We start from the raw sequence: 25,572 nt of genomic DNA on the forward strand, positions 1-25,572 counted from the left end.
CCTAAACCAGCCGTATTAGAATCTCAGAGGCAGGGGTTGTAGTTCTGAGTTTTTACCAAGCCTCCGGATGATTCTGGAGGTGGCACAAATGGTTACATGCCCAACTATTAGCTGAAAGATTGGCAGTTTGAACCCACCCAGAGGCGCCTTGGAAGACAGCCCTGACGATCTGCTTCCAAAAGGTCATAGCCTTGGAAAACCCTATGGAGCAGTTCTACTCTGCACACACGGGGTCGGTATGAGTCAGAATCAACTGCAACTAACAACAACCAGATGATTCTTACGCACACTGAATTTTAGGATTACTGTGCTTTGTTGAAAGAATGAGACAGGTCCTCTACTATTTGTAGTACTTTGTCCCACATCTTGCAAATTCCCAGACCCCTAAGCTCTCCAAATGCCAGTTCTCTTAAACTTTAAGCCCTTATAATGATAATCAGATCAGCTTAACACTGTGTTAAAAGAAAGAGGAAATCTCTGAATCTCCTGGGTCCTGCAGGAAGGATAAAAAATTCCTTGGCAAACCCCTCCGCACCAACATTCTCCCTACCCAACCACCACCCAGTCCTTTGTGTGTTCGTGTGTGTGCTTTAGGTGAAAGTTTACAGAGCATATTAGTTTCTCATTCAAAAATTTATACACGAATTGTTTCGTGACATTGATTACAACCCCCACAGTGTGTCGGCACTCTTCCCCCTTCCACGCTGTTTCCGTTAGTCCAGTTTTCCTGTCCCTTCCTGCCTTCTTGTCTTTGCTTTGGGGCAAGTGTTGCTCATTTGGACTCATACACTTGATTGATCTAAGAAGTACATTCTTTAAGTGTGTTATTGTTTTATAGGCTTGTCTAATCTTTGGCTGGAAGCCCTGGTGGCGTAGTGGTTAAGAGCTACGTCTGCTAACCTATAAGGTTGGGAGTTTGAATCCACCAAGCGCTCCTTGGAAGGTCCATGGGGCAGTTCTGTTCTGTCCTGTAGGGGCGCCATGAGTCAGAACCAACTCAACAGCAAGGGTTTCTAATCTTTGGCTGAAAGGTGAACTTTGGGAGTGGCTTCAGTTCTGAGCTAGAAGGGTGTCTTCGGGAGCATAGTCTCAGGGGTTCTTCCAGTCTCTGTCAGACCAATAAGTCTGGTCTTTTTCGTGAATTTGAGTTTTGCGCTACATTTTTCTCCCGCTCTGTTCGGTACCTCTGTTGTGATCCCTGCCCATTCTGGTTTTAACCTAACCATGGCTATGGCCTGAAATATGACATCTCCAGGATGTGAGGTCCCGTTCAAGTGAATTCTGAAGTCAGCCTCAAGATTTAGCCTCTATACTGACAAGCTTAAGGTGTACTCAACCCACCCGACCCTCCATACCTCAAACTCCATTCCAGCTACCTAAAGTAGACCCAGCCTCGTAGGTTAATCCTTCCAGTACCCCTCCCCCCCATTCCTTGGGTGGGGGATCCTTCAAACTGAGGGTGAACTGAGGTTGACCCAGATATCCCAGAGCAGAGAAATGCCTGTCTTGGCAGTGTCAAAAGAAACCGAGTCAATAATAATAAGGCTTATCTATTTTAAATAACCAAACACATTGCCGTGGAGTCGATTCCAACTCATAGTGACCCTATAGGACAGGGTAGAGCTGCCCCATAGGGTTTCCAAGGAGGGCCTGGTGTATTTGAACTGCTGACCTTTTGGTTAGCAGACATAGTTCTTAACCACTACCCTGCCAGTTTCCTCCGAGGGTGTTTGGTTCCTGGAGGGACTGCAATACCAGGTAGATGCGTGGAGTGGACAGAGCAAGCTCCTATTCCATCTCCCAAATCCAAAAATCCATTTAATATATTGTCCTTGGATAGATTTATCTATTAGATGAGGTTTATTTGGGGAGAAGAGTCAGGAATCAGAGAGCACCAAACCAACGTGGAAAGTACTTCCCAGGTATAAACAGCTATTGGCTTATGACAAAATGCGGAAGCAAAAAAAGATTATTTCTGATTGGTAAATTTTTTTTTATACAATTTACTACTGAAACGCTGTCAGGATCTCATTGGTCAAGGAGGGCGCTGTCAGGATCTCATTGGTCAGGAAGAGTGACGTGTTTACGGGAAAGCTTGGCTTTAAGACAAGCCTGTATAGACAAGTCTTAGGGGTGTTGTGCACTCAACTGCCCACTTGACCACCAATGCCATTTTGTCAACCATGCAACTCAATTTTCATTTTATTTAACAGCAGATAACTGCCTTTAGGGTTAGGACTGCCAGATAAAATACAGGATGCCCAGTTATGTCCCAAAGTATTGCATGGGTCATAATTAAGAAAATGATTCGTTGTTTATCTGAACGTCGAATTTATCCAGGCATTCTGTGCTTTAATTTGCTAAATGTGGCCGCCTACTTGGGGTACAAGTCCTCAGGCCTTTTGTAGGAGCATTCATCCGCTGGTGCTGTTGGTCCCACAAACATCTGATTGGAAAGCACACCCAGGGAGAATTTAGACAGCAAGGGGAGGAAAGCCTAAAGACCGTGTACAAGTGTGCAGGGGTAGTTCTGTCACTTTTTAATCTCTAAAGGATTGAGGGCTGATGGGCCTCCTGTGAGGGACTCAGTTGTTTTAGTACTACCTGTCTCCCTCTTTCTCCCCTGAATGTGTGACCGGGATCACTGTCCTAGTTTTGAGGCCCACAGAGACATCTCTGCCTGCACACATGTCAGTAATCGAAAACAGCGAGAACGGCCTCCACTCAGCTCGACCCAATCTCTGCAGTTTGGCATTCCAGCCCCTCACCCCCTGCCCCTCTGCCCCGGCACGTTCAGGACCCGGCCCTGCGTTCCGGCGGCCCCGCCTCCCGGGCCGGCGGCGGCGTGGCCACGCCCCACTTTGTTATCCGATACTTTTCTGAGTCAGCTGGTGCTGGCGTCAGGCGGAGGGATGGGCTGGCTCGGCTCGACCCGGCAGGGCTTGTTTACTATGGCTGATGATCTCGAGCAGCAGTGAGTTAATCCTGTCTCTTTCTCTTTTTCTCTCTCTCTCTCTGGGCCGTGATCCTGGGACTGTCTTTGGCTGAGGAACAGTTTTAGACACCTTCCCGCCTTTCCCTTTTCAGGTCGGCTTCCGGGGACAGCTGGGGTTTGCGTTTGCATGCTTTGCTTTTGCCCACAGGCGGCGGCGGTAGAGCCTGGGGAACGAGGGCAGATAAACTTGCCTGCAGCTCTGAGCTTCTGACCTTGCACGGTAGTCCTCACGCTTGCTTCTCGTTCTCCTCTAGTCGCTGTACTCAAGGATTAGACTCGATAGTGATGTCTGCGATCCCGAGCAGCAAGTCTGTGGGATGCCTGTGTGGGGGTGGCAGCCAGGTGTGCTTGTGTCTGCTTCCCCCACCAGGACAGTGGGAAGAGCCTCCCGTAGCCCGGCAAGGAGAAGGCGTTGGAGGAGGGGAGAGGTCTCCCCTGCTGGGTCTGGACTGAGGGTGCGCTAGTTTCTCCAGCTCTCGTCCACCGAGACACTTCGCCGCTTGCGATACTAGTTAATAATGGCTTTAGTCCTAACAGTATTTCTAATGCAGTGGCTTCAAAATTAGAGCTATTTTAGGATTCTTACTACTGTTTCAATGGCATCAAGTTTGGGTTGCCACCTGTAGGTGGTGTGACTGGCAGGCAGTTCGCAGTCCGATAGGAGCAGGGAAAAGTTGCTTTGAGAAGAATGACTCAGCTCCCAGACAACCCTTGGTTTCACGGGGACAGGGCCTTTCCCAGACCCTGTGGGCTCCCTTTTAGAGCGTCAGAACTGGCAGCCTGTAAAGATAATTAACTTCGTGGCAATAATAAGTAGCTTCCTGGACTTGAAGAAGGAGCCCTGGTGGCGCAGTGGTTAAAGCACTGGGCTGCTAACCGAAAGGTGGGCAGTTCAAACCCACGGGCAGCTATACCTGAGAATGATGTAGCAGTCAGCTTCTGTAAAGATTTCAGCCTTGGAAACCCTATGGGGCAGTTCTACCCTTCTCTGTAGGATCACCATGAGTCAGAATGCACTGAATGGCAATGGGTTTGGTTTTTGGATGGGCTTGAAGGAGCTGTCCAGGAGAGAGCTGCTTTCGAAGATGACTTTTCCAAGAGGAACTTTTCAATGCCTAAAACGACACAGGAATATACAGGATGTTAAAGCAGAAAGAGATGCAGTAGTTCAGCTCTTTTTTACAAATGAAGAAGCTGGTGCCCATAGAAGTTAGGAGACTTGCCCAAGATCACAGAGGCCTAGAACAGCCTTCTCACCCAGCACAGAGCCCATCTGTTTCACCCCAAACCCACAATGAGAGAACTCTAGAGAGAGTCTCGAGACCACCTGGCCAGGCTAAATTCACAGCTAAGTGGCTTCTCTGTTCCTCAATTCAATTTCCTACTATAGCCCTCACCTCCCCAACAATACTGAGCAGATACAGCATGCCAGGCACCATTCCACATTTATGTGGAATATTTTTAGTGAAGATGAGAGGCAAGGAAAAGTTCCCTGAAGAATCTCTGCTAAGCAGCTCACTGTGCTGTCCCATGGGGCAGCGTTTCTCCTGAGTTCTGCTTTGGGTATATACAGGACAATGTGGGGTCCACATGTTGTGGTCTGACTTGTCACCAGTTATATGATGTGGAGAGAAAGTTTACCTCTTCAACTGGCTATATGATGTGGAGAAAAAAATTATCTTTTTCTTCAAAAACAAACCATTGCCGTCAAGTCGATTCCAACTCATAGCAACCCTATAGGACAGAGTAGAACTGCCCCATAGGGCTTCCATGGCCATAAATCTTTAATGAAGCGAACTGCCACATCTTTCTCCCACAGAGTGGCTGGTGGATTTGAACTGCCAATTTTTTGGTTTGCAGACAAGTGTCTAACCACTGCACCACCAGGGCTCCTTACCTCTTCCTTTTTTTTTTTTTTTTTATACTGACAAAAATTCTATGGACTTGGTCCCGTGCTCCAAGCCAATAAGAAATTCCAGTAGAGTATTCAAAGGGTTCTGAGTCTCCCCAGGACTAGCTTTCTTGAGACTAACTCTTATCTGGCTAACGCTATTGATATACTACTTTTCAGCTGCAGCCTCAGTATTTCAAACTTCAGACATTCACTGAGAGTTGCAACTTGCAAAACCTTGAGAATGTAGACAGAGCTTATGATTTATCCGGGGGGGAAAATGTTTTTTTTTATTGAGAGTCTATCTTGTGGTAGGCATTATTCTATGTGCTTTTAGATGAATTAGCTCATTTAATCCTTAAAACAATCCTGTGAGGTAGATACTATTACTTCCTCCATTTTAAAGATGAGGAAGCTCTGACAAAAAAGCCAAATACTGTACCCAAAGTCAAATTGCTGGTAAGTGGCAGTGCCAGGATTAGAACTCTGGCTGTCTGGCTTAGATCCTGGTTCCTAACCTCTGCTGAGCCTTATACTACCCCAGATACTCAACAATGCAACGTAGCCTGGAGTACATACTACGTGTGTGGTACAGACGAATATTCCAGGAGTTCAAAGAGGATGAAATCACTAAGCTAGAGCATGTGTGAGGCCTCAGCGCTTGAGCTGGGCTCTGAAGGGTAGTTAAAAGTGGAAGGGCAAGGGTATCCTAGGTAGTGGAACCTAGGTAAGGAGCCCTGGTGGTGCAGTGGTTAAGCACTCAGCTGCTAACCAAAGGGTCGGCAGTTCAAACCCACCAGCTGCTCTGCAGGAGAAAGATTTAGCAGTTTGCTTGCATAAAGATTACAGCCTTGGAAACCCTGTGGGGTGGTTCTACTCTGTCCTATGGGGTCACTATGAGTCGGGATCTACTCAATGGCAACAGGTTTGGTTTAGGAGCTAGTTCTGCAAAGGAGCGGAGACAGGAATATGATCACTGAATTTGAATCCACTCTGGGAATGGAGAAGAATAACGAAAGGTTGGAGAAGCGTGTTGAAGTTGGCCTTTAAAGAGTTGGGACTGGGTTCTATAGCTGTTGTGTGGTTACTGAAGTATTCTGAGCAGGCTGTAGTAGGGGCCTGTGAACACTGGCATAGTCAAGGCAGGGACATTCTGTGGAGGAGCGAGGGGAACCATTACCAAACTTTCATGGCACACATGGGGCATGCTGATGCATCATTTGAAGCACAGAGTTTTCAATTAGGATAGGTCCTTAGAAGTCATCCAGTCCAGCCTCTTCATTTTACAGATGAGCGTCTAATTTGTTCCAGGCACCTTTCAAGGTCTCTTACTTATCTACACCCTCAGAGAGGTTATTTAACAGACCAAAGCAATTCTGCTCATAAATGATAGTTCTGTGATTCAGGTCCAGGTGTTTTTTAGTCCAAAACTGGTGCTTTTCACCTATACCCTGCAGTGGGTATGAAGGAGAAAGCAGAGTGGGCTATCTTACTTGTTTTCCTACCTCCCATGGGAATGAAGATATACGTGAGCTTTCTACTCATTTAGCAGTCTGGAAAACAAGGCCAAAGGCAACTGAGCCATAGCGGGACTCGAACCCAGATGTCCCGCCTCCTACTCCCTGCCTACCCCATCTCCTTGTTCACGGTTGTACTGATTACCTGTGTGCCCGATTGGTCACTGGCACTCTGCTCTGCACTTCTAGGGGCTTGGAAATGGGAGCACTCAAGCCCTAGGGCCCTGCCAGAAGGGCAGATGGCATAGGAATTTTTCTGTCCTGCCCTAAAAGAACAGTCAGTCCTAAGGATGGCAAAGGATAACCAAAGTGTCAGTAGCTTTTTTCTTTCTTTTTAATCTCCCAGAATATAAAATATGATAACCATTAACAAAGGGGGTTGTGAAGCTCAACCGAGATAGTAAATGTGAAAGAGATTTGTAAATTGTAAAGTGTTGTGTACACGATGTTCTGAGTATCTGTTGAAACAAGGGGCCTGTTGTCGTATAGAGCCATTTATCAGAGAGAGTAACAGTCTATCAGGCAGCTAGGGAATTGCTGACTGCCCTGGTGAGGCTAAGAAACACCCTCCACCTTGAGAAAGCTTTTGCAACTGTCAGCAAGGCTGAGAGCATCAGTGTTTCCTCCAATGTTGCCCATGTGTATACATGTGTCTCCCTGTCCCAGGCCTCAAGGCTGGCTGAGTAGCTGGCTGCCCGCTTGGCGCCCCACGTCCATGTCACAGCTGAAGAATGTGGAAGCCAGGATCCTCCAGTGTAAGTAGAATGAACAACTTGTCCCACCTCGATCAGGAGGCCCAAGAAGGTTATAGCATCTGCCCAAAGCCTGGCACACTCAGCAGCTGATTCCTGATTAACAGTACTTGGGGTGGGAGGAAGGGATGGCAGTGATTTGAGAGAAGGCATTCATACAGAGGAAGCCATATTCTATGATAATGCTTCCTCAGGTTCTCCCTCCCTAGCCATCATGGTAGTTCCTGCCCCAGCCTCAACTTTCACCTCCAACACTATACTGACTTTTAATAGACAACACACACAAGCATACACATTCTTTCCCTCCCTCCTTCCTTCTCTCCTATTCCTCTCTTCCTCCTTCTCACTCTCTCTCTTCTTCCGTACACACAAGGACTTCTTAGATTTACCACCTTCCTACCTAAGGACCACCAATCCTGCATTCTCTATCCCTGTGTTCCATGCCCCACCACTTAATTGGTCATCACAGTAGTTTGAGATTCCCACAGACCAGCTTACGTGGGCAGTGTTATATTGGAGCAGTCATCTCATGAGCAGCATCAGCCATGGGCTCAAACAAGACTCTTGGATCACATTTCCCAATATTTCCCTAGATGCTCTTCCCCACTCCACTCCTACTGCCCCAGCCATAGCTACCCTCTCTCTTATGGACCTGAGTAGGTTCAGCAGCAGAGCAGCCATATAGCTCTCAAGCCTCTTTCCGTGATCCAGGCTGTGGCCTCTGTCACTCAGCCATGTGAGTGCTATCAGAGCCAGCAGAGTAAGCATTGCCCTGCACTCCCACAGCCACCAGTTCCTGGGTTTTGATTTGGCCTCCTGCCCCACTTCAGTGTCTAATAAAAATAAGCCCATAGTTCAGTCCACACCATCAGCCCCTCTACCTAAGTGGGCTCCAGTCGGAAGCTACTTTCCCAGACACCCTCAAGAGCACAGTTCTATCCATCTGTCAAACCCCAAGCATACAGAATGATGGGTTCTGTGGGGTTAGTGGTGTCATTGTCATCCTAGGCCCAACGGGAACCAGACCTTATTACCTGCAGAGTAGATGGCCCTTCTTATTATGAACAGAGTAGATAACCTACAAATTCAGCTTGGAGTTGAACTCTTTAGGATATGTGTTCAGAAGGTTGTGGAAGGAAAGGGGTGAGGAAGGTTAGGAAAGGTTTGGGAATGGAAAGAGAACTCTGAAGAGTGGTAGTCCAGGCAAAATGATGATACTGTCAGGAAGCAGTCTTAACTGATTTGCCCTGGGATTCTCCCCACCAGGTCTCCAGAACAAGTTCCTGGCCCGATATGTGTCCCTCCCAAACCATAACAAGATCTGGACAGTGACTGTAAGCCCTGAGCTAAAGGACCGCACCCCCCTGGTGATGGTACACGGATTCGGGGGTGGCGTGGGCCTCTGGATCCTCAACATGGATTCACTGAGTGCCCGGCGCACACTGCACACCTTCGATCTGCTTGGCTTTGGGCGAAGCTCAAGGCCAACATTCCCAAGGGACCCAGAGGGAGCCGAGGACGAGTTTGTGACCTCAATAGAGACGTGGCGGGAGACCATGGGGATCCCCAACATGATCCTCCTGGGACACAGCCTAGGAGGATTCCTGGCCACTTCTTACTCTATCAAGTACCCTGAGAGGTAAGGAAGAGCTGTCCCTCTCCCTCACGATCTCACTCCTTGCCTTCCTGAAAACTTTCCAGTATTAGTTTCTAGTAGTCCTCTCCTTCCCAAGTCATTAAGGGTTATGCTACCTCCAAGCTAATACAACTTGTCTTTTCCTTTATTCTGCCATTAATGTAGAGTTAAACACCTCATCCTGGTGGACCCATGGGGCTTTCCCCTGAGACCGAGTGACCCCAGTGAGATCCGGGCACCCCCAACCTGGCTCAAGGCCGTGGCCTCTGTCCTAGGGCGTTCCAATCCATTGGCTGTTCTTCGAGTAGCTGGGCCCTGGGGTGAGTAGCCTGCAGAAGAAGAAACTCTATTTCCTTAAACTAGAGCTATCCTATTCTAGAAGCCCCACTGCTTCTGGATTCCACCATCCCTGGAATGTGGGGATGGACCTAGGGACTTAGTAGCATTGTTATCTAAAGCTGTTAATCTGGACCAAATCTTTTTGTCTGAGGTTTCAGAAGATTCTTTTTTTTTTTTTTCATCTGCATGGAAAAAGCTTTCCTATGCAAGGGACAGATGGAGCAGGAAAACTACCCCATTTCTTGGCTAGGCTTCCAGAGAGAGGAAGGGCCGTGGGCTGACTCTTCCTCTCCTGAGTTGATATGCTACATGTAAAAGTTCTTATGCCAGAGAGTTGCTGATCCAGCCCTGGTGACCACCACTGGGTCTCATCTCCACAGCTCACCCAGCAGCTCTAACAGGAAGGGTCAGAACTAGAGCCTCCAACACCACCCATAGCAGCAGGCAAGCCCCTCTGACCATATCCTGCTCCAGGCAGCATCACGTATTCATCTGCTCTGTATCACCTAGCACTTAGGTACTAGTCACCAATTGCTGTGGAGTTGATTCCAGCTCATGCAACCCCATGTGTGTCAAAGTAGAACTGTGCCCCATAGTTGTACTCTGACACACATGGGGTTGTATGACCCCCTTCAAAAAAAAAAAAAAAACCCTGATTTTTCAGAAGTAGATTGCCAGGTCTTTCTTCCATGGTGCCTCTTGGCAGGCTCAAACCTCCAACCTCTTGGTTAGCAGTAGCCATCAGCTAATTCTGTGGGTGAGAGAGGGAAGGAGATGGGGAGGGCATTGAGAAGGCAGCCAAAATGAGTATTATCTGTAGTTCCTGGCCTTCTGACCTCATTGGCTGCACCCTTCCCTTCTGAATAAAAAGTATATTACCTATACGAAAAAGGTGGGTGACCTCTATCTTTTATTGATAGCGTATGTATATATAGTAACATTCACTAGCCATGTTATTGTTAGGAGTTCATTGCTAATGGCTAAATTAAGAGTTGTCTCTCTAGGCGCTTCAAGAGAAACAGAATGGTACTGGGTAAAAGAGAAAAATTAGCATGTGGGTAGAAGGTAGGAGTTTAGGAGTTTGGGGTGAAAGAAAGAAGAGCAAGAGACCAGGTACCAAAGAAGGAGAATAAATGGGCAGAGGGCTACCTTCTCAGAGTTCCCAGCACTGTGGAATCCAGCACTCTGTAATCGTTTCCCAGGGACACGCTGTATTCTAGCTACTCTCCCCTTTTCTGCCCTTGCATTTGGCCAGGTTCGTGCATGGGCATCAGAGCTATTATAGTCGTGGCAGTTGGCTGGCAGCCATGGAGGACTGTGCCAAGAGGGGGAGGAGGAAGGCGGCCAGGGCCCTTGAGATCTTTGCTGTACCTCCTGGGTGTCTTCTCGCCTCCCTTTCCTTTTCTTACCAACAGAGAGAAGAGAGATGAGAAGTTAACTATTTGGCCCAGTTTTTACAGTCCATTTTGGGTGCCCTATTACTTGTGTATTTACCATAAGGAAAGGTGAAAGGGACAGATTGCTGTAAAACAGTGCCCTGAGTCCAAGATGGCGGTGTTGTTAAGCTCCCTCTTCACTTGTATTCCATTATGGGCCTGAAAATGAGAGGACTCTTGGGAGGTAGTCTAGTTTCATCTGCTACTTTCAGAAGAGTAAAAGGCCACAGGTGTCTCGGGAAGAAAGAGAACATAGTTCAGACTGTAAAAGAAAAGCATCTGAACCATAGACTCTTGGGAGACTTGTGATTCTTGGAGGAAAAGATCCTGAGACTTCATTGAGCCGAAAATAATCTGGTTCCTCCATGATGTTAACTGCCTCTAAATTCTTTGGTAACCACTAATTCCATCATTTGTAGTCACCTGGAGCTTCCCAATAGACCCTCGCTCCTTCTGCCACTTTAATGTTAAATGTAAAAAGGAAACAAACCAGCCTTAGGAGGAAGAATGTTCAATTTAAGTTGTTAAAACCATCTACAAGCAGGAGGGTCTGGTTTTGCCACCGAAGCCGGCCATTCCATGTTTTTCTATCCCCTTCACAGGGCCTGGCCTGGTTCAGCGATTCCGGCCGGACTTCAAGCGCAAGTTTGCCGACTTTTTTGAAGATGATACCATATCAGAATATATCTACCACTGCAATGCACAGAATCCCAGGTAAGGACAGGTCCCGGGGTGGACAGGTTTGGAGCCAAAACTCTAGCTGCTGGGAAACTCAGAACTATCCCAAGACCATTCTTCTTCCGCAAAGCCCTGACTCAGGGGAACACAGGCAGCAGGCTTAATCATTTCCAAAGAGTTCCCCCCAGAAGAGGCACAATGGATGTAGAAGTTAATAGATAATTAACCACTGTGCCCATCTCTGGAGGAAAACTCTTCCCTAGAGACAGGTGGTTAGCCTGATGGGCAAGAGTCTGGAAACATTAAAGAAAGATCTTTTTTATTTTCTTTTCCTCTTCTTTTTTTTTTTTAATTGAAAAAGTAATATGAATGTGGTATTTTTAAAAAGGACAAAAAATAATAATAAACTGTCAAAAAGGTTATAAAAGAAAAAGTTGTCTTCTGCCCCAGGCCTGCAGTTCCGCAAGTTGCCTTGGTATTTCCAATCTGTCACATGACATGGTTCCGAGAACATCCACGCACACATACATGCCTTTGCACACACGTGTCTATGTGTCTACGTCGGTAAAACCCGTTCCTACAAACAGAGTTGCTGCATGAAAGAGTATGCATTTTAAAATTTAATTTTGGGTGCTTTGAAAATAACTTTTTGTTGGGACAGAACTGCCTTCCAGATTTTGAAGCGTCACCGGAATCTGGAGAAGTTCATATCTATGACTACTTATTTACACAGCAGGCCACACCAGCGTGCTGATCTGAGTCATGGCAACTGTGGCAGCCAGGGCAGAGCCAGGGAGGTAATCTTAATCCTGTGAGTGCCTGATACCATGAGTCTGCGTGGGTGGCACCGTTTCTATGTGGAGACTTCACCCCAAGCTGCCAGGAGGTACCTGGGGAGCCAAGGTCACTGGGAGCAGCAAGCAGCACTGCCCCACTTCATTCCTGGCCACCTAAGTCTCTCATTGTGACTCTATAGCCACGAAGAAGGTAGGGATTTGCATTCCAGCAGTACTGTCTGAGCATTAGCCTCAAACCCAGACAGCTTTTTTTTGGACAGCGTGTGAGTGTCTGTCCAACATTCTACATGAGCTCAGCTAATTGGACGGCCCCAGTTAAGCAGTTGAATAGAAACCCTTAGCTCAACAGTCAAGTCAGGTAGCCCTCTAACTTCCTGCTCTCAGCTCCTCTCTCAGCCCCTGCTGGGCCCAGTGCCAATCTCATACCCACTGGAGGCCCCACATGCCTAGCCTAGTCCTTTCCTGAGAACTTTATCCAGACTCAGACCTAGTTCTGTTCACATAACCTCCCAATCTAAGCCACAATATGTATATAATCTTGCAACCCATTCATGTCCTGGAGGAAGCAAAGATGACATCAGTAATACAGTGATAACCAGCCGCCTAGCTCCCAAACACCATCACTCAATTCTATAACCCCTTATTCTTTTATTTTTGAGTTTTTAGGAGTTGTAACCCTGACAAGTATGCAGAAACTCTGTATCATTCCCTTGGAAAACAGGAAATTTGGCCAAGGGAAAAATATTTGGGGGGTACCTACTAGCTTCACCTAAACTTAGGGGCTTTATATATATTTCCATTTTTCACACAATGATCTTATAAAGTGGATATATAAGTGTCTCTAGTTTGTAGATAAGAAAATAAAGGCATATCCTGGTTATATGACTTGCTAAGAAAACATAGCCAGGATTTGAATTCATGTCTGTCTGACTCCAGAGTCCATAGTTTTTCCACTATGCTGTGATATCTTAAGGAAAAGCTCTCCATCTCTGGTGCCCTGGGCAAAAGTCAGGCTCACCTTCATCCCAGGAGTGTGAAGGAGACCAGGGAAGTAACTACAGTGAACAGGCCGAGCCTGGTAGGGGGCAGCACTTAAACATTCCCTGCCTTCCACAAAAGCTACAGACTAGCCCAGAAAGCTGGCATCTGTCCCAGTCTTGCACACTAGCCCATGTGATATGGTCTCAGGTGGTTCTACCAAAGGAATAAAGTAGATTAAATTGGTATTTGTTGCTTCTCACTTAGCGCAAACTGCTGGTGCCCCTGGGCCCTCATAAGACTGAATTTTTAATTCCAGAATCTCTCCAGGAAGACCTTTTTACTGAGTTCTATTGCACTCGCTCCTTGGAGTTTACCTCAGATGCCTTCTTCCAGAGTAGCTTCCCTTGACCCACTCCCCAGCCAGACTAAATCCTCTGAACTGTGTTCTCATAGAGCTTGACCACTCCTTCACGGTCCTTCAGAAATTTTAAGTTAAATAGTCATATAATTAGTTCTTTAATACTGACCTCGCTGAAGTATAAGCTAAAATGTGAGTACCAGGAGGGTTCATCTGTCCCCAGCCCCCAGCCCAGGTTATGACACATAACTGTTTGTTGATAAATAACCCATTCCACTGTTGGACAGTTCTCACTGCCATGAGGTTTTTCACAAGTGTGTCCCTCCTAACTCTTCTGTGATATGAGACCTCTGAAGATTGTTTTTCATCTCCTAATCTTACCAGTATTTATTAAGCCCAATGCTGGGCTTTTAGAGGAGTACAACAAGGACTAAGATACTGCCGCAACCTCTGAAGAGACAACAAGTTGGCATCTGATGCTGTGGGGTTTCTTCTATTAGCCGCCTTAGCCCTGTTTTTTCTTCTATCAGTGGTGAGACAGCATTCAAAGCCATGATGGAGTCCTTTGGCTGGGCCCGGCGCCCCATGTTGGAGCGAATTCACTTGATTCGAAAAGATGTGCCCATCACCATGATCTATGGGGCCAACACCTGGATAGATACCAGCACGGGCAAAAAAGTAAAGATGCAGCGGCCAGATTCCTATGTCCGGGACATGGTACGTTGAGCCACTCAAGGAGTGGGAGTTGAGGTGAAAATGCTGTGAGTTGAATGTCTCAGTGCATTTTTATTAACTGTCAGTATAGATGAGCCTTGGATTAGTGAAGAGAAAGAGTGATCAAAGACTCAGGGGAAAAGATGAATGGGCAGATTGAGATAGGGCAATGGACTTGAAAGGGTTGGTTCTCTTTGTAAAATCAGAATTAGGGGCTTCCCACCTGTGTAGCCCAGTTCAGCTAAAAGGCAGGTCCAGTAGCCAGGTACAAACATCACTCCAGCCACCCATAATTCCCATCCAGAATCCGAGTTGGGAATAGTAGAGGTTGCCACTAAGCCTTCCTACCATACTTCTGTCTTCCCACCTTTCTTACCCAACTCCATCGTCATTTGCCAATAGCACGCTTAATTGGGCTGGCTGCTACCAGACCTTTGGATGAGCTGAGCACATCAGCGTTGGGCTAACATGGAAGGAGAGATACAGAGGTGGGCCATGGGAGAAGCAGAATGGGATATTGGGATTCATTGACTCCAGCAGGAAAGTGCCAAGATCAGGGGAGAAACGTGGACCATTGTTTGTGATAAGTGCTAATGGGTGACAGGCAAGTGGGTCTGAGGAGAAAAGAAATAATGGGACAGCTTTCTAGTCCCTGGAATAAAGGTTCACTGCACCCTGGTGGTTCTTCTCTCCACAGGAGATTGAGGGTGCATCGCACCACGTCTATGCTGACCAGCCACACATCTTCAACGCTGTGGTGGAAGAGATCTGCGACTCAGTTGATTGAGCTGTTCTGCCTAGAGGAAGAGGAGAAAGCCAGAGAGAGTTGCTCTCACCTCCCTGTCTGCTTACTCACCCCTTCTGTCCTTTTCCTGACCAACTAACATGTGCCAGCAAGGCAGAGTCTTAGCCTGCCCCCGGGGCAGGACCACAGTGAAAAAGAGCGCTCCTGAGCCCATGCTGAGGGCTGGAGGCAGAAGCCACTAGAGGCCTTGAGCTCCCCACCCTGAGAAAGAACATAAAGGGTTGCATAATGCCACTCCATTCTCTCCATGCCAAGTGTTAGCCTGATGATGATTTTGAAGGGATCACACCAAGCTGTTTCCTCCCTCTGCCAAAGGGAGGGCACCTCTCTTCCCTGGGCGAAGGAGCATTTCCCACCTCTGGAGTGTTTGTGGGGATAGGTTCCATACAAGAACATCATCCTACATCACCCACTCAACTCCGTTCTGTCCCAGTTCCATCCAGGGTCTGGTTGGGACCAGTTTCCACTAAACTACCAAGAATGAGTCCTAGAGCTCCCTTGACCTTCAGAGTCCCTTCCATAACTTGAGAGATCAGATCTAAAGCCCTCAGTGACAGAGAAGCAAACAGGCCCAGGGCAGGACACGGCTGTCCCATGGTCACACGGCTCTGTGAGATACGAGTCTGTGGCAGAGCTAAGGCTAGAACCCAAGTCTGCTGACACCCAGTGCTCATTGCAGATTCCATTTGCTAAGCTTCAAGGCAGACACCATTGCCGTGTAACTGGTACTGGTCACTTGCAGAGGACAAGTCGACCGCTGCTCCCACATTGCAACCCCATTGCGCAGGGGTGCTGTTGTCATGCCCTGTGTCTCAGCTCTGGCTGCCTAAGCCAGGGACACTCAAGTGCTTCCTTCCCTGCCCCTTCTTCCTCCAAAATGGGAGGCCTCTGGGCCTCTTTTCTGTGCCTTGGGCTGAAGCCCCACATGTAGTATAGAGCAAGGGTGGCCCCTGGTGGAGAGAGGGGGAAGGTCCTTCAACCCTACAGCTATGTCTGGATTCCCCCTGCCTACTATTATCTACAGCAGTTTTCTACCTGCCCCAGAGCTGAGGCCCACTTTGAGGCCTGCCCAGGGTCCACTGGAGAACCTCGAACCAGCAGAGTCCCCTGTCCTCATCAGCTACAGGATGGTTCCCACTGCCTGACCCCCACCTCAGCATCTGTCCCCAGGGTTTCCAGCTTATTCCCACCTCCAACCTACCTGTCAGCCCTTTCCCTGGGGCTGGTTCCAGGTGCAGCTATGAGGTTCTGGGCATTTGGATGGGCCTGGCCCCCAGAACCACGGCAGCTCCTGCCTGCTCCTTCACTTTTGTAAAACCAGCCCTCTCACCAGTATAGTGTTAAGTCCTGGTGCTTTGTACACTACTGGTCCAGCTGCCTTGGGCTCTTTTTCTATATTAATAAAGAAATGAGTGAAAACTGCTGGTAATGATGATGTTTAATATTGCTCTGGCAAGAGTGCTGGGGATAGTGCTGAATTCACAACAGCCCCTGTGATGCCTCAGTTAGAAGGGAGCCCCTGAGAAGTACCAGGGTACACACCACTCTTTCTCCCAGTAGTGCAGTGTTTGCTCGCTAGACCCAGCCCAGACTTCAGGTCAGTGGAGCATGTGCACATCAAAATAATTTTGCAATTGAAAAAGTACTGTTCATGAGCAGTGAGGAAGGTCTCCTTGCAGAAGTGATGACTGAACTGAGTCCCAAGGAAGGGCAGGTGAAGGGGGAGAAAGGAGCATCCGTGTGGAGGGAACAGCAAGCACAAGGGCCTGCTGAGGGAGGGTGGCTGTGAAATGAGATTGGGGAGGCCAGTAGAGACCAGCTCATACAGGCCCTGTGGGCTGTGTGAAAAATGTGTTCTTCCTAAAACCAATGGAAAAAAAAAAATCACTGATACGAGGGTCAGGGTAGGATGGGGAGTGTGACAGAATCAAACTAGAGATTTGAAAAGACCATTCTGGCCACTGTGGAGTACAGATTACAGGGAGATGAGTCCCTGAAGGATAATGTTGATGCTACTGCAATGGTCCAGGCAAGAGATGCTGGTAGCCTGAACTTGGCTAGTGGCTTTGGAGACAAAAGGAGAAAGATGCAAGACATGTTTAGGAGGTAAAATCAAAGGGTCTTGACTGATGTCAGCCAAAGTTGTGCAGAACAAGCCTGCACATGGCTTTGGTGCAAACCCAAGCATTGATGTTGTTTAATAGGAACATCTGGTGAAAGCCCATGATGGAGTCTTGATGTCAACACTGATTGGAAAATGAGCCAAATGAAGCAGCTGTTACCAAACCTGCTTGCATAACAGAACCACCTGGGGCATTGGTGTTTTGTTTGTGTGTGTGTGTGTCTTTTAATATAAACTCCTGGTCTGTATTCCCCAGAGCTTGATTCAATATATCTGTATGGAGTCTGGCCACGAAATCTGCATTTTAAACATGTTCCTTGGGAGATTCTGAGGCTCCCTGTCTGCAGGCACTGGTCTAAGGGACCCTGTGTCTCTGACACTTGATCCAGGGGGTCGGTGTGAAGAAGCAGGGCCTGTGCCCCAGGAAGTTCATTCCACCTGCTCCAGAATGACTTCTCTTCAGGAGGCTGGACAGCATGTTTATCTAGTTCTTCCCAAACTCAACAGGACACAACCACATTCCTTGGGAGCAGCCGAGGAAGTTCACTCAGAGTGCTACGATTGTACTAGGCCCACATGCATGCATGCCAGCAAACACACACACACACACACACCATGCATTCCTAACATTCCCAGGGCTGGGACTAGGAAATCACAGTGAACATACCACCCACTCAACACCATTCCTGGTGGGTTCTCAGGATTTAGGGAGACAGTTCCAGCTGTAAACGTAGGCCCCTCAAAGGCCTGGCAATTTATAAGGAGAGATTCCACAGATAGACATAAAGGACTGTGACTCAAGATCTGGGAGGTGGCTAGCAGGAAACGTGCTACGTTTAACTTCCTCCCTGGAATAGACACCAAAATATTTGTGCTAAATATGCAGTCTAGATTCACTGCCAAGAAGGTGGTGAAATCTTGATGATTTCCCCTCTCCACTCTGACATACCAGTCTGTAAGCTCACAACCACAGGTAGAGTTCATGACCAGATAGAAAACAATCCTGCTATTAGTTGATAACAAACACAATGTCCAACAAAAGGTATAAAACATTACTTTTCTCAACATGTGATTTTTCAATTCACAGAGTCCTCCATGGATGGGAGTCTGAAGGGTCCTCTCTCTCTAACCTTCTTCCCTCATCTCTCCTCCCACAGGGTTCTGGTCCAAAGCAAGACACTTGAGGTTTGTTTGTTTGCTTTTTTGTTCTTAGGTTTCTTTTATTAAGCGCACTGGAATATTTTCTCAATTACACACCCCTTATGCACACCTTATACAATATTAACACTTTATCTGGTTTCCGTATTAGTCATAAATGTATAATGAATTATTGACTGAATGAATGAATACTAATAGATAAATAACTTTAACAATTAGTTGCATTCCCTTTGCAGGGAGATTTTTCACTACAGAAACACCTCAGTCCTCAGAAGGAAATGACAATAAAAAGTTTGATTCTCATGGGAAAGGCATTGTGCTAGGCATTGGCATTAAAGTGATAATCGGGATTAGTCTCCTTTCTGTCCCCGAACAAATGAAAAGCACTGAGGGATCCAGACAATTTGGTGGGAGATAATAATTTACCACAATGAGTGAAGTACAGGGTACAACAGGCAACTCTCCTTGGGTATACGAGCAGGGTTTATCTTTGAAGAAGGCTTGAGAGTTGATGTCTTCCTAACTCTCCTTTCAGAGATCAATCCTGTCATTTGGGCTATATCCTTTAGGCTTACTCCTAGGGATGTGAGGCACTTGAGGTTTTGAGGGTCAGTCCCAGTCCATCCTGGTAAAACATCTCAGTACACACTGTCTTAGTTATCTAGTGCTGCTATAACAGAAATACCACAAGTGGATGGCTTTAAGGAAGAGAAATTTATTCTCTCACAGTATAGTAGGCTAGAAGTCCGAATTAGGGTGCCAGCTCTAGGAGAAGGCTTTCTCTCTGTGTCAGCTCTGTGGGAAGGTCCTTGTCATCAATCTTCCCGTTGGTCTAGGAGCTCCTCTGCATAGGAACCCTGGGTCCAAAGGACACGCTCTGCTCTTTGCACTGCTTCTTGGTGGCATGAGGTTCCCCTGTCTCTCTGATGGCTTCTCTCTTTTATATCTCAACAGAGATTGACTTAAAACACAGCCTAATCTCTTAGATTGAGTCCTGCCTCATTAACATAACCGCAGCTAATCCCACCTCATTAACATCGTAGAGGTAGGATTTACAACACATAGGAAAATCACATCAGCTGACAAAATGGTGGATAATCACACAATACTGGGAATCATGGACTAGCCAAATTGACACACATCTTTTGGGGACACAATTCAATCCATGACACACACCATTTCTTCACCTGTTTGTATACTGACTTTCTCAAAGCATAAATCAGCATTATGCTCGAAAAGCCTTTGTCTCCTCTTACCAGGTATCAGTCTTTGCTAGCGTTGAGGAGGAAAGACAATCCCAGACTGACACATTTGTGACAATAACGCATTCTGAGAATATTAAGGAGGATTCATTGGTGCCACGAGGTGCACAGAGTCCTTACCCCAACCCTAGAAGACCGAGACCCCATTGCCTTGGCTAGTGACTCTCTGCTAAAGGTTAGAAGGAGCCTTATGCACACTTGGCCTTGCTGATGGTTACATGCTTTCTTTCTTCCTGGAACATGTTCTGAGGCCTAGTGTTGAGTCTGTTACAATTCAGCAGTCCCATGTTTCAGTTGATACATTTGAGAACAAAGTATACAACCAGTAGAAACCTGGGACACGCTGGTGACTGAGAGGAATCTGAAGGACATGGAGTCTCAGTTGATATTTTCTTCTCCTGTGTTTGAAGAGCCTGACTTTGGGAAAGACAAGAGCACAAGGCAGAAGAGATGATGACATATGTAGTGTTAGAAAACAGGATTATGGAGGAGGCTTACATTTTACAACATGATTTATGGTCCTCTGATAAATTATGTGATAATTAACAGAAAAACTCCACCACCTATCTGTCATTTTTTCATACTGTGGTAGCTTGCATGTTGCTATGATGCTGGAAGCTATGCCACCAGTATTTTGAATACTAGCAGAGTCACCTATGGTGGACAGATTTCAGTGAAACTTTCAGACTAAGACTAGGAAGAAAGGCCTGGCAATCTACTGCCAAAAATTAGCCAATGAAAACATCATGGATAACAACAGGATATTGTGAGATGTAGTGCTGGGAGATCAGCCCCCTAGGTTGGAAGCCACTACACAGCAGGTGTAGTAATGGACTCAAACATACCAATGGTCATGAAGATGGCACAGGGCCAGGCAAGTCTTCTTTCTGTTATACATAAGATCATCGTGAGTCAGCGCCGACTGGATAGCAACTAACAATCACACAAAAACTGCACATGATGTGCTGTCTAAAATTTTCAAGGAAAGAGAAAAGTTGCCAAATAAAACTACAAAACCACGTGTCACAGCAGTGGTGTCTTCTTTAATATTTTTCCATTCTACCAGTCTGTCCTAACTTTTTTAGGATTGAACTATTCTAAGATAGTTTGTTTGGGGGTAGGAAAGAATGGCATTTCTTGTTGCCAAATGTATCAATTTCAGGGATTTTTCCCCCCTGAAATTGTAATCGATTTTAGTAAAATTCTAAAGGCTGGGATGTGTGACACGACAGAAGACTACTAGAGGGACTTGAATTTTAGCCCAAGAAGATAAATAGATCACGGGGAACTCATGACCGAGCATGACCATGGAGAGCTAACGTCGTTCAGAGGAAGTAGGTCTAAAATGAAAGGGACTCTCAATAGCAGCATGTATGTCAAAAAGAAATTCACAAAACTGAAAGCAGAAGCTTTTGGATGGGGATAAAAGGAGAAAAAAAAAAAGAAGAAAACAAAACCCAGTAAGAGTACAGAACAAGTGCTAAACTAAATGGAGGACACGAGCAATGTTATCTTAATTCAGATTGTAAAACCCACCCAAGGCAAGATACAGAAGGGCCAGAGACCTTCAAGCATCAGAACAGTAATTCACTTTTGTCGTACTGACAATTTCACTTACTAGAATGCTGAAGAAAGGTTTGAGGAGAACTACAAAACTGACCAACCTAGAACAATTTGTTGAAAAAGCACAAGTGTTAGAAACCTTGGGAGCATGAGCTCACAAGAATTATAGAGAGCAGTGCTTAACATGGTCACACGTAATTGTTACAGATTTCAGGAAGTCAGATTCCAAAGAAAATTATCTAAAAGTGTTCAGAAGAGACAGGGTGTTCTGAAAGTTCCAAGTTCCAAGAGTTTTATCTCAAAGGATCCTGCTGAGGAAGAAGAGACGTCACCAATCAGAAAACAGTTACATAGGTTGTTTTCTGGAGTGATCAAGCTATGGACAGAGGTGAATGTTACGTCTCTTACTCGCATTAAAAAATGAATGAAACAAGTAAAGCAAGGGCAGTTCTTGTGAAAACATGAAACCAATCTGGAGGTTTTAGTGAGTTAGAAGCTCAGTTTAAGGCAGTAGAACAAGGAGGCTGCCAAAAGAGCTAAGCCAATGTTAGGCCTGATTCCCAGTGGGAAAGGTCAGGGACTCGATGGCACCACTGTACCCTGATATGAGCGCTGGTTCAGTTCTGAGAACATCTGTCCTTTTGTTCAATAACCAGAACATTTTCATTGCAGAAAAATTAGAAAAAAAGAAGGACTTAAAAAAAAAAATCCATAATTACACGGCCCAGAAAAAATCACATTAAATATTTTGGGGCATATTCTTTCAGACCATGTTTTATCTGTGTATGTTGCGCTTACCTGCCATTGAGTTGTTTCTGACTCATGGTGACACCAAGTGTTACAGCGTAGAACGGCTCCACAGGGTTTTCTTGGCAGCCACCTAGGGACTTCCTTCCTACTTATACGTGTGTATATATATACATACCAGAAAAACCAAACAACCCGTTGCTGTCAGGTCAATTCTGACTCATAGCAACCCCATAGGACAGAGTAGAACTGCCCCATAGGGTTTCCAAGGAGCAGCTAGTGGATTCAAACTGCCAACTTTTTGATTAGCAGCCGTAGCTCTTAACCACTGCACCACCAGTTGTATATATACATACATACACACACACACACATATATATGTATGTATGTGTCTATACATACCCACATACATATGCATACATACATACACATATGTTATTTATAAGTACATATATTTACCAGAAAGAGAATATATTTAAAAAGTGCTTTATGAAATGTTTTTTAACTTCACTGTTGTAAATCACTTTCTATGCCAATAAATACAGAATATATAGAAATATATCATTATTCTTAAGTGTTGCATTGTATTCCATTATGTGGATTTGCCATAATTTATTTACCCAATTCTCTACTGCTGGATTTTAAAGTCGCTTGTGAATATTTTTGTATCTAAACAATGCTGTGGCAAGTACTTTGTATAAACGTTTTTACCCACTTGACCAATGATTTCCTTCCTAGGGGTGAAATTGCAGATTGAAATGTATGCAAAAATGTTAAGGCTTTTGATAAGCAATGAAGAGAATTTATGTAAAGCAATCAGGAAAGGAGAAGCAACCCAGCAGAAAAATAAACATGTGTTATCTTTGTGTACCGGGCAAAAAGTATGAATAGGCAATTCACGGAAGAAGACATACGAATGGCCAATGAACATCTGAAAGGATCCTTAACCTCATCGGTAATAAAGGAAATACAAAACAATAATGAGATAATACTTTTTACGTGCAGATAGACAAAAATTCTAAATATTGACCATATCTAGTAATGCTCACGGTGGGGAAGATGGACATTTGTATACATTGTTGGAGGGAGAGGAAATTGTTGCCACATTTTTAGAGACGATTTGGTAGAATCTCCCAAAATTTCCTACTGAAGTTTAAAATGGACATACATAGCCTATGAGTGATGACTCCTACTGGTAGGAACTTATGCCAATAACTTTTAGCATCAATAATAAAAAGGTCCATTGGTTATAAAAGTGACATCTAGAAATGAATTCTGTAGTTTTATAGGTATTAACATGGAAAGATGTTTAAAAATATCAAGTTACAGACAATATAACACCATCCCATTTTTTGTAAAAGAAAAGCTATGTGTGAGTGTAAGTAAACATGTATGTGTTCTATATCCACTGTAGTCGAGTCGATCTGAACTCATAGTGACCCTGTAGGAAAGAGTAGAACTGCCCATAGGTTTTCCAAGGAGTGGCTGGTGGATTTGAACTGCTGACATTTTGGTTAGCAGCCGAGCTTTTAACCACTGCGCCACCAGGGCTCCATATAAGCATAAAGTACGTTTAATTAAGAATGTTTACTGCTGGAAAGTGGAATTGGCTGGTAGAACTTTCACGTTTTACTTTATACACTTCTGTACTGGCTGAAATATCCCTGGGTGGCACAAATGGTTTGCCTTCGACAGCTGAAAGGTTGGCATTTTGAATCCACCCACCCGCGCTGTGGAGGAAAGCCTTGTCAGTTGACTTCCTTAAGATCACAGCCATTGAAAACCCTATGGAGTGCAGTTGTATTCTGAAACAGGTGGGGTCATCATGAGTTGGAATCGACTTCACTGCCATGGGCTTAGGTTTTTTATACCAGTTGAAAATTTACAATGAATATGTATTTTTATAATTACAGATTAAAATCTAAAAGCTCTCCAGTGAAAGTTCTTTCCTCTCAGGCAGGAATTCTGCTCACCTTGGTTTGTATGTGGTCCAGCACAGACATGCACCTATACTTGACAAAGCATGTGAGAGCAAAGATCATCAGCAGAAGTGAGTTCCCGGACGGATGCAGGGTGTTGGCTGCCTCACAAACATTTGGGGCCTGGGTGTATCCCCTCACCCCGAGGTCGGCCTTCTGCAACCTGGAGCAGTCCTATGGGGCTGGTGGGGAGAATTAACACAGACCATAGGCGGATGATGGCTGTGGGGCCCACGGATACATTAGGAAAAGGAAGCCATGTCACAGACTAAAGATGTCTACTGGGGCCCAATGTGACATGCTTTCCCAATCCCTGGACTCTCCAGGACAGGATCACGGTCATCTTTAAGGCTCTGTCTTCCAAGGGAGGGAAAATCTACTTCCCATCTGGTCCTGGAACGTGGGAGTCAGTTCAGGCTGAGGCAAAGTTTTCAGGCAGATGAACTATATCTTTGTGGCCCCTGGAAACCCTGGTGGTGTAGTGGTTAAGTGCTACGGCTGCTAAAAAAAAGGCCGGCTGTTCAAATCCACCAGGTGCTCCTTGGAAACTCTATGGGGCAGTTCTACTCTGTCTGATAGGGTCACTATGAGTTGGAATAGATGCCACGACAACAGGTTCAGCTGTTTTTTGTGGTTTTTTTTTTGGTTTTGTGGGCTCCCCCCCACCAGCCATATCTGAACCATTTCCATTTCCTGATACTCACTGTCCCTCAGGAGGCCCTCCCGGTGCCCTCAAGCATCTTTCTCCTCCATTTCTTTTCAAACTTCCTATCTCAGGAGCTGAAATGCTTTATTTAACTATGAAATTTGCTGTTGTTGGTTTTCATCAAGTTAATTCCGGTTTGTGAGGAACCATGTGTTACAGAGTAGAACTGCTCGATAGGGTTTTCTTGGCTGTAATCTTAATGGAAGAAGATCACCAGATCTTTTTTTCCAGGGCATCACTGGGTAGGTTCAAACAGCCAACTTTTAGGTTAATAGTGCAAATCATTTATGTCACCTCAGGCCCAACCCAAGTCCCAGCTAAAATTTGCACTAAAAAACAAACAAAAAAAAAGACTTGCTAAATTGAACATATTTTCACTTTCTTAATAAACATTTATTGAGCATATCTAGTGTGAGAACTCTGATGTAGGTTCCTAGAAGAAAAAGGGGATCCAAAAGTTAACAACACTCAGTCTTCGTCCTCAAAGGCATTTGCTATCTCTTGCGGAAGACAAACAAACACACTAATGCCACAAAGGGTGAAAAGGCCTAGGAGAAGGAAGTGTTTGCTGTGAGTTGAGAATGGAAGTCCTTGGCTGAAGACTCCCGATGGGAATTTGGCAATACATTGTTCCTTTTAAATCCAAACCCAGAAACTTTTGGTCAATGGTTTAAAAGACTTCCTTGGCCTGGGGCTAGGAGAGAAGGGTCTATGAATCTCCATATGTTTTAAGTGAAACAATTCAGACAGAGGGGGATATCGGTTCCAAGGCCATCTCACAGTCCTACACAGAAGCAGAGGGACTAGCTGCCTGGACCCTTCCACGTTGCCTCTTTTCCTCCACTAATCTGACCCTGGACGCCTGCTCTGTCTATTTAATCTCATGGAAGACTGGGCCTCAGAGGCTCAACTGCTTTGCCAGACATACTGCCAGACTGCTGCCTCTAGTGCCAGCTATGCCCTGGGCAGGCTGTACCAGCCAAAGGGCTAAATCCTGTGGCTTGGAGTTCACTCAAAGAAGCTGGGCCCTCAGCATGTGCTAGAGCCTCCCGGTTTCCACAACTTCTACTCCTAGGCCTGCAAAACCCCTAACCAAGCTCTTCGTACCTGAGCTCACATTTTATCGTCTATTACTC

The 25,572-nt window shown here is 45.8% G+C and overlaps 1 protein-coding gene and 1 pseudogene across 2 annotated transcripts; one reads left to right on the top strand and one right to left on the bottom strand.

The window, feature by feature from the left end:
* Nucleotides 1-1,721: 1,721 nt before the first annotated feature.
* LOC126084881 (uncharacterized) lies at nucleotides 1,722-1,860 on the bottom strand (annotated as a pseudogene).
* A 1,024-nt stretch (nucleotides 1,861-2,884) lies between these two features.
* ABHD4 (abhydrolase domain containing 4, N-acyl phospholipase B) lies at nucleotides 2,885-15,330 on the top strand. Of its 2 annotated transcripts, none has more exons than XM_049898556.1 (7): nucleotides 2,885-2,974; nucleotides 7,070-7,158; nucleotides 8,422-8,794; nucleotides 8,957-9,111; nucleotides 11,169-11,280; nucleotides 13,911-14,097; nucleotides 14,792-15,330. In XM_049898556.1, exons 1-7 carry the CDS (start codon nucleotides 2,913-2,915, stop codon nucleotides 14,879-14,881), a joined length of 1,068 nt encoding a protein of 355 aa, XP_049754513.1. In that variant the 5' UTR covers nucleotides 2,885-2,912; the 3' UTR covers nucleotides 14,882-15,330. The 2 variants fall into 2 exon arrangements, with proteins under 2 accessions (XP_049754513.1, XP_049754515.1); XM_049898558.1 differs by lacking the exon at nucleotides 2,885-2,974 and adding an exon at nucleotides 2,992-3,087.
* Nucleotides 15,331-25,572: the final 10,242 nt, after the last annotated feature.

This window comes from Elephas maximus, chromosome 10, assembly GCF_024166365.1.
Source record: "Elephas maximus indicus isolate mEleMax1 chromosome 10, mEleMax1 primary haplotype, whole genome shotgun sequence".
NCBI classification, from domain to species: domain Eukaryota; kingdom Metazoa; phylum Chordata; class Mammalia; order Proboscidea; family Elephantidae; genus Elephas; species Elephas maximus.

Coding starts and splice junctions, on each gene's coding strand:
- ABHD4 (XM_049898556.1), top strand. CDS start 2,913: ATGGGCTGGCTCGGCTCGACCCGGCAGGGCTTGTTTACTATGGCTGAT. Junction 7,159..8,421: donor GGAAGCCAGGATCCTCCAGT/GTAAGTAGAATG, acceptor TCTCCCCACCAG/GTCTCCAGAACAAGTTCCTG. Junction 8,795..8,956: donor TCTATCAAGTACCCTGAGAG/GTAAGGAAGAGC, acceptor CCATTAATGTAG/AGTTAAACACCTCATCCTGG.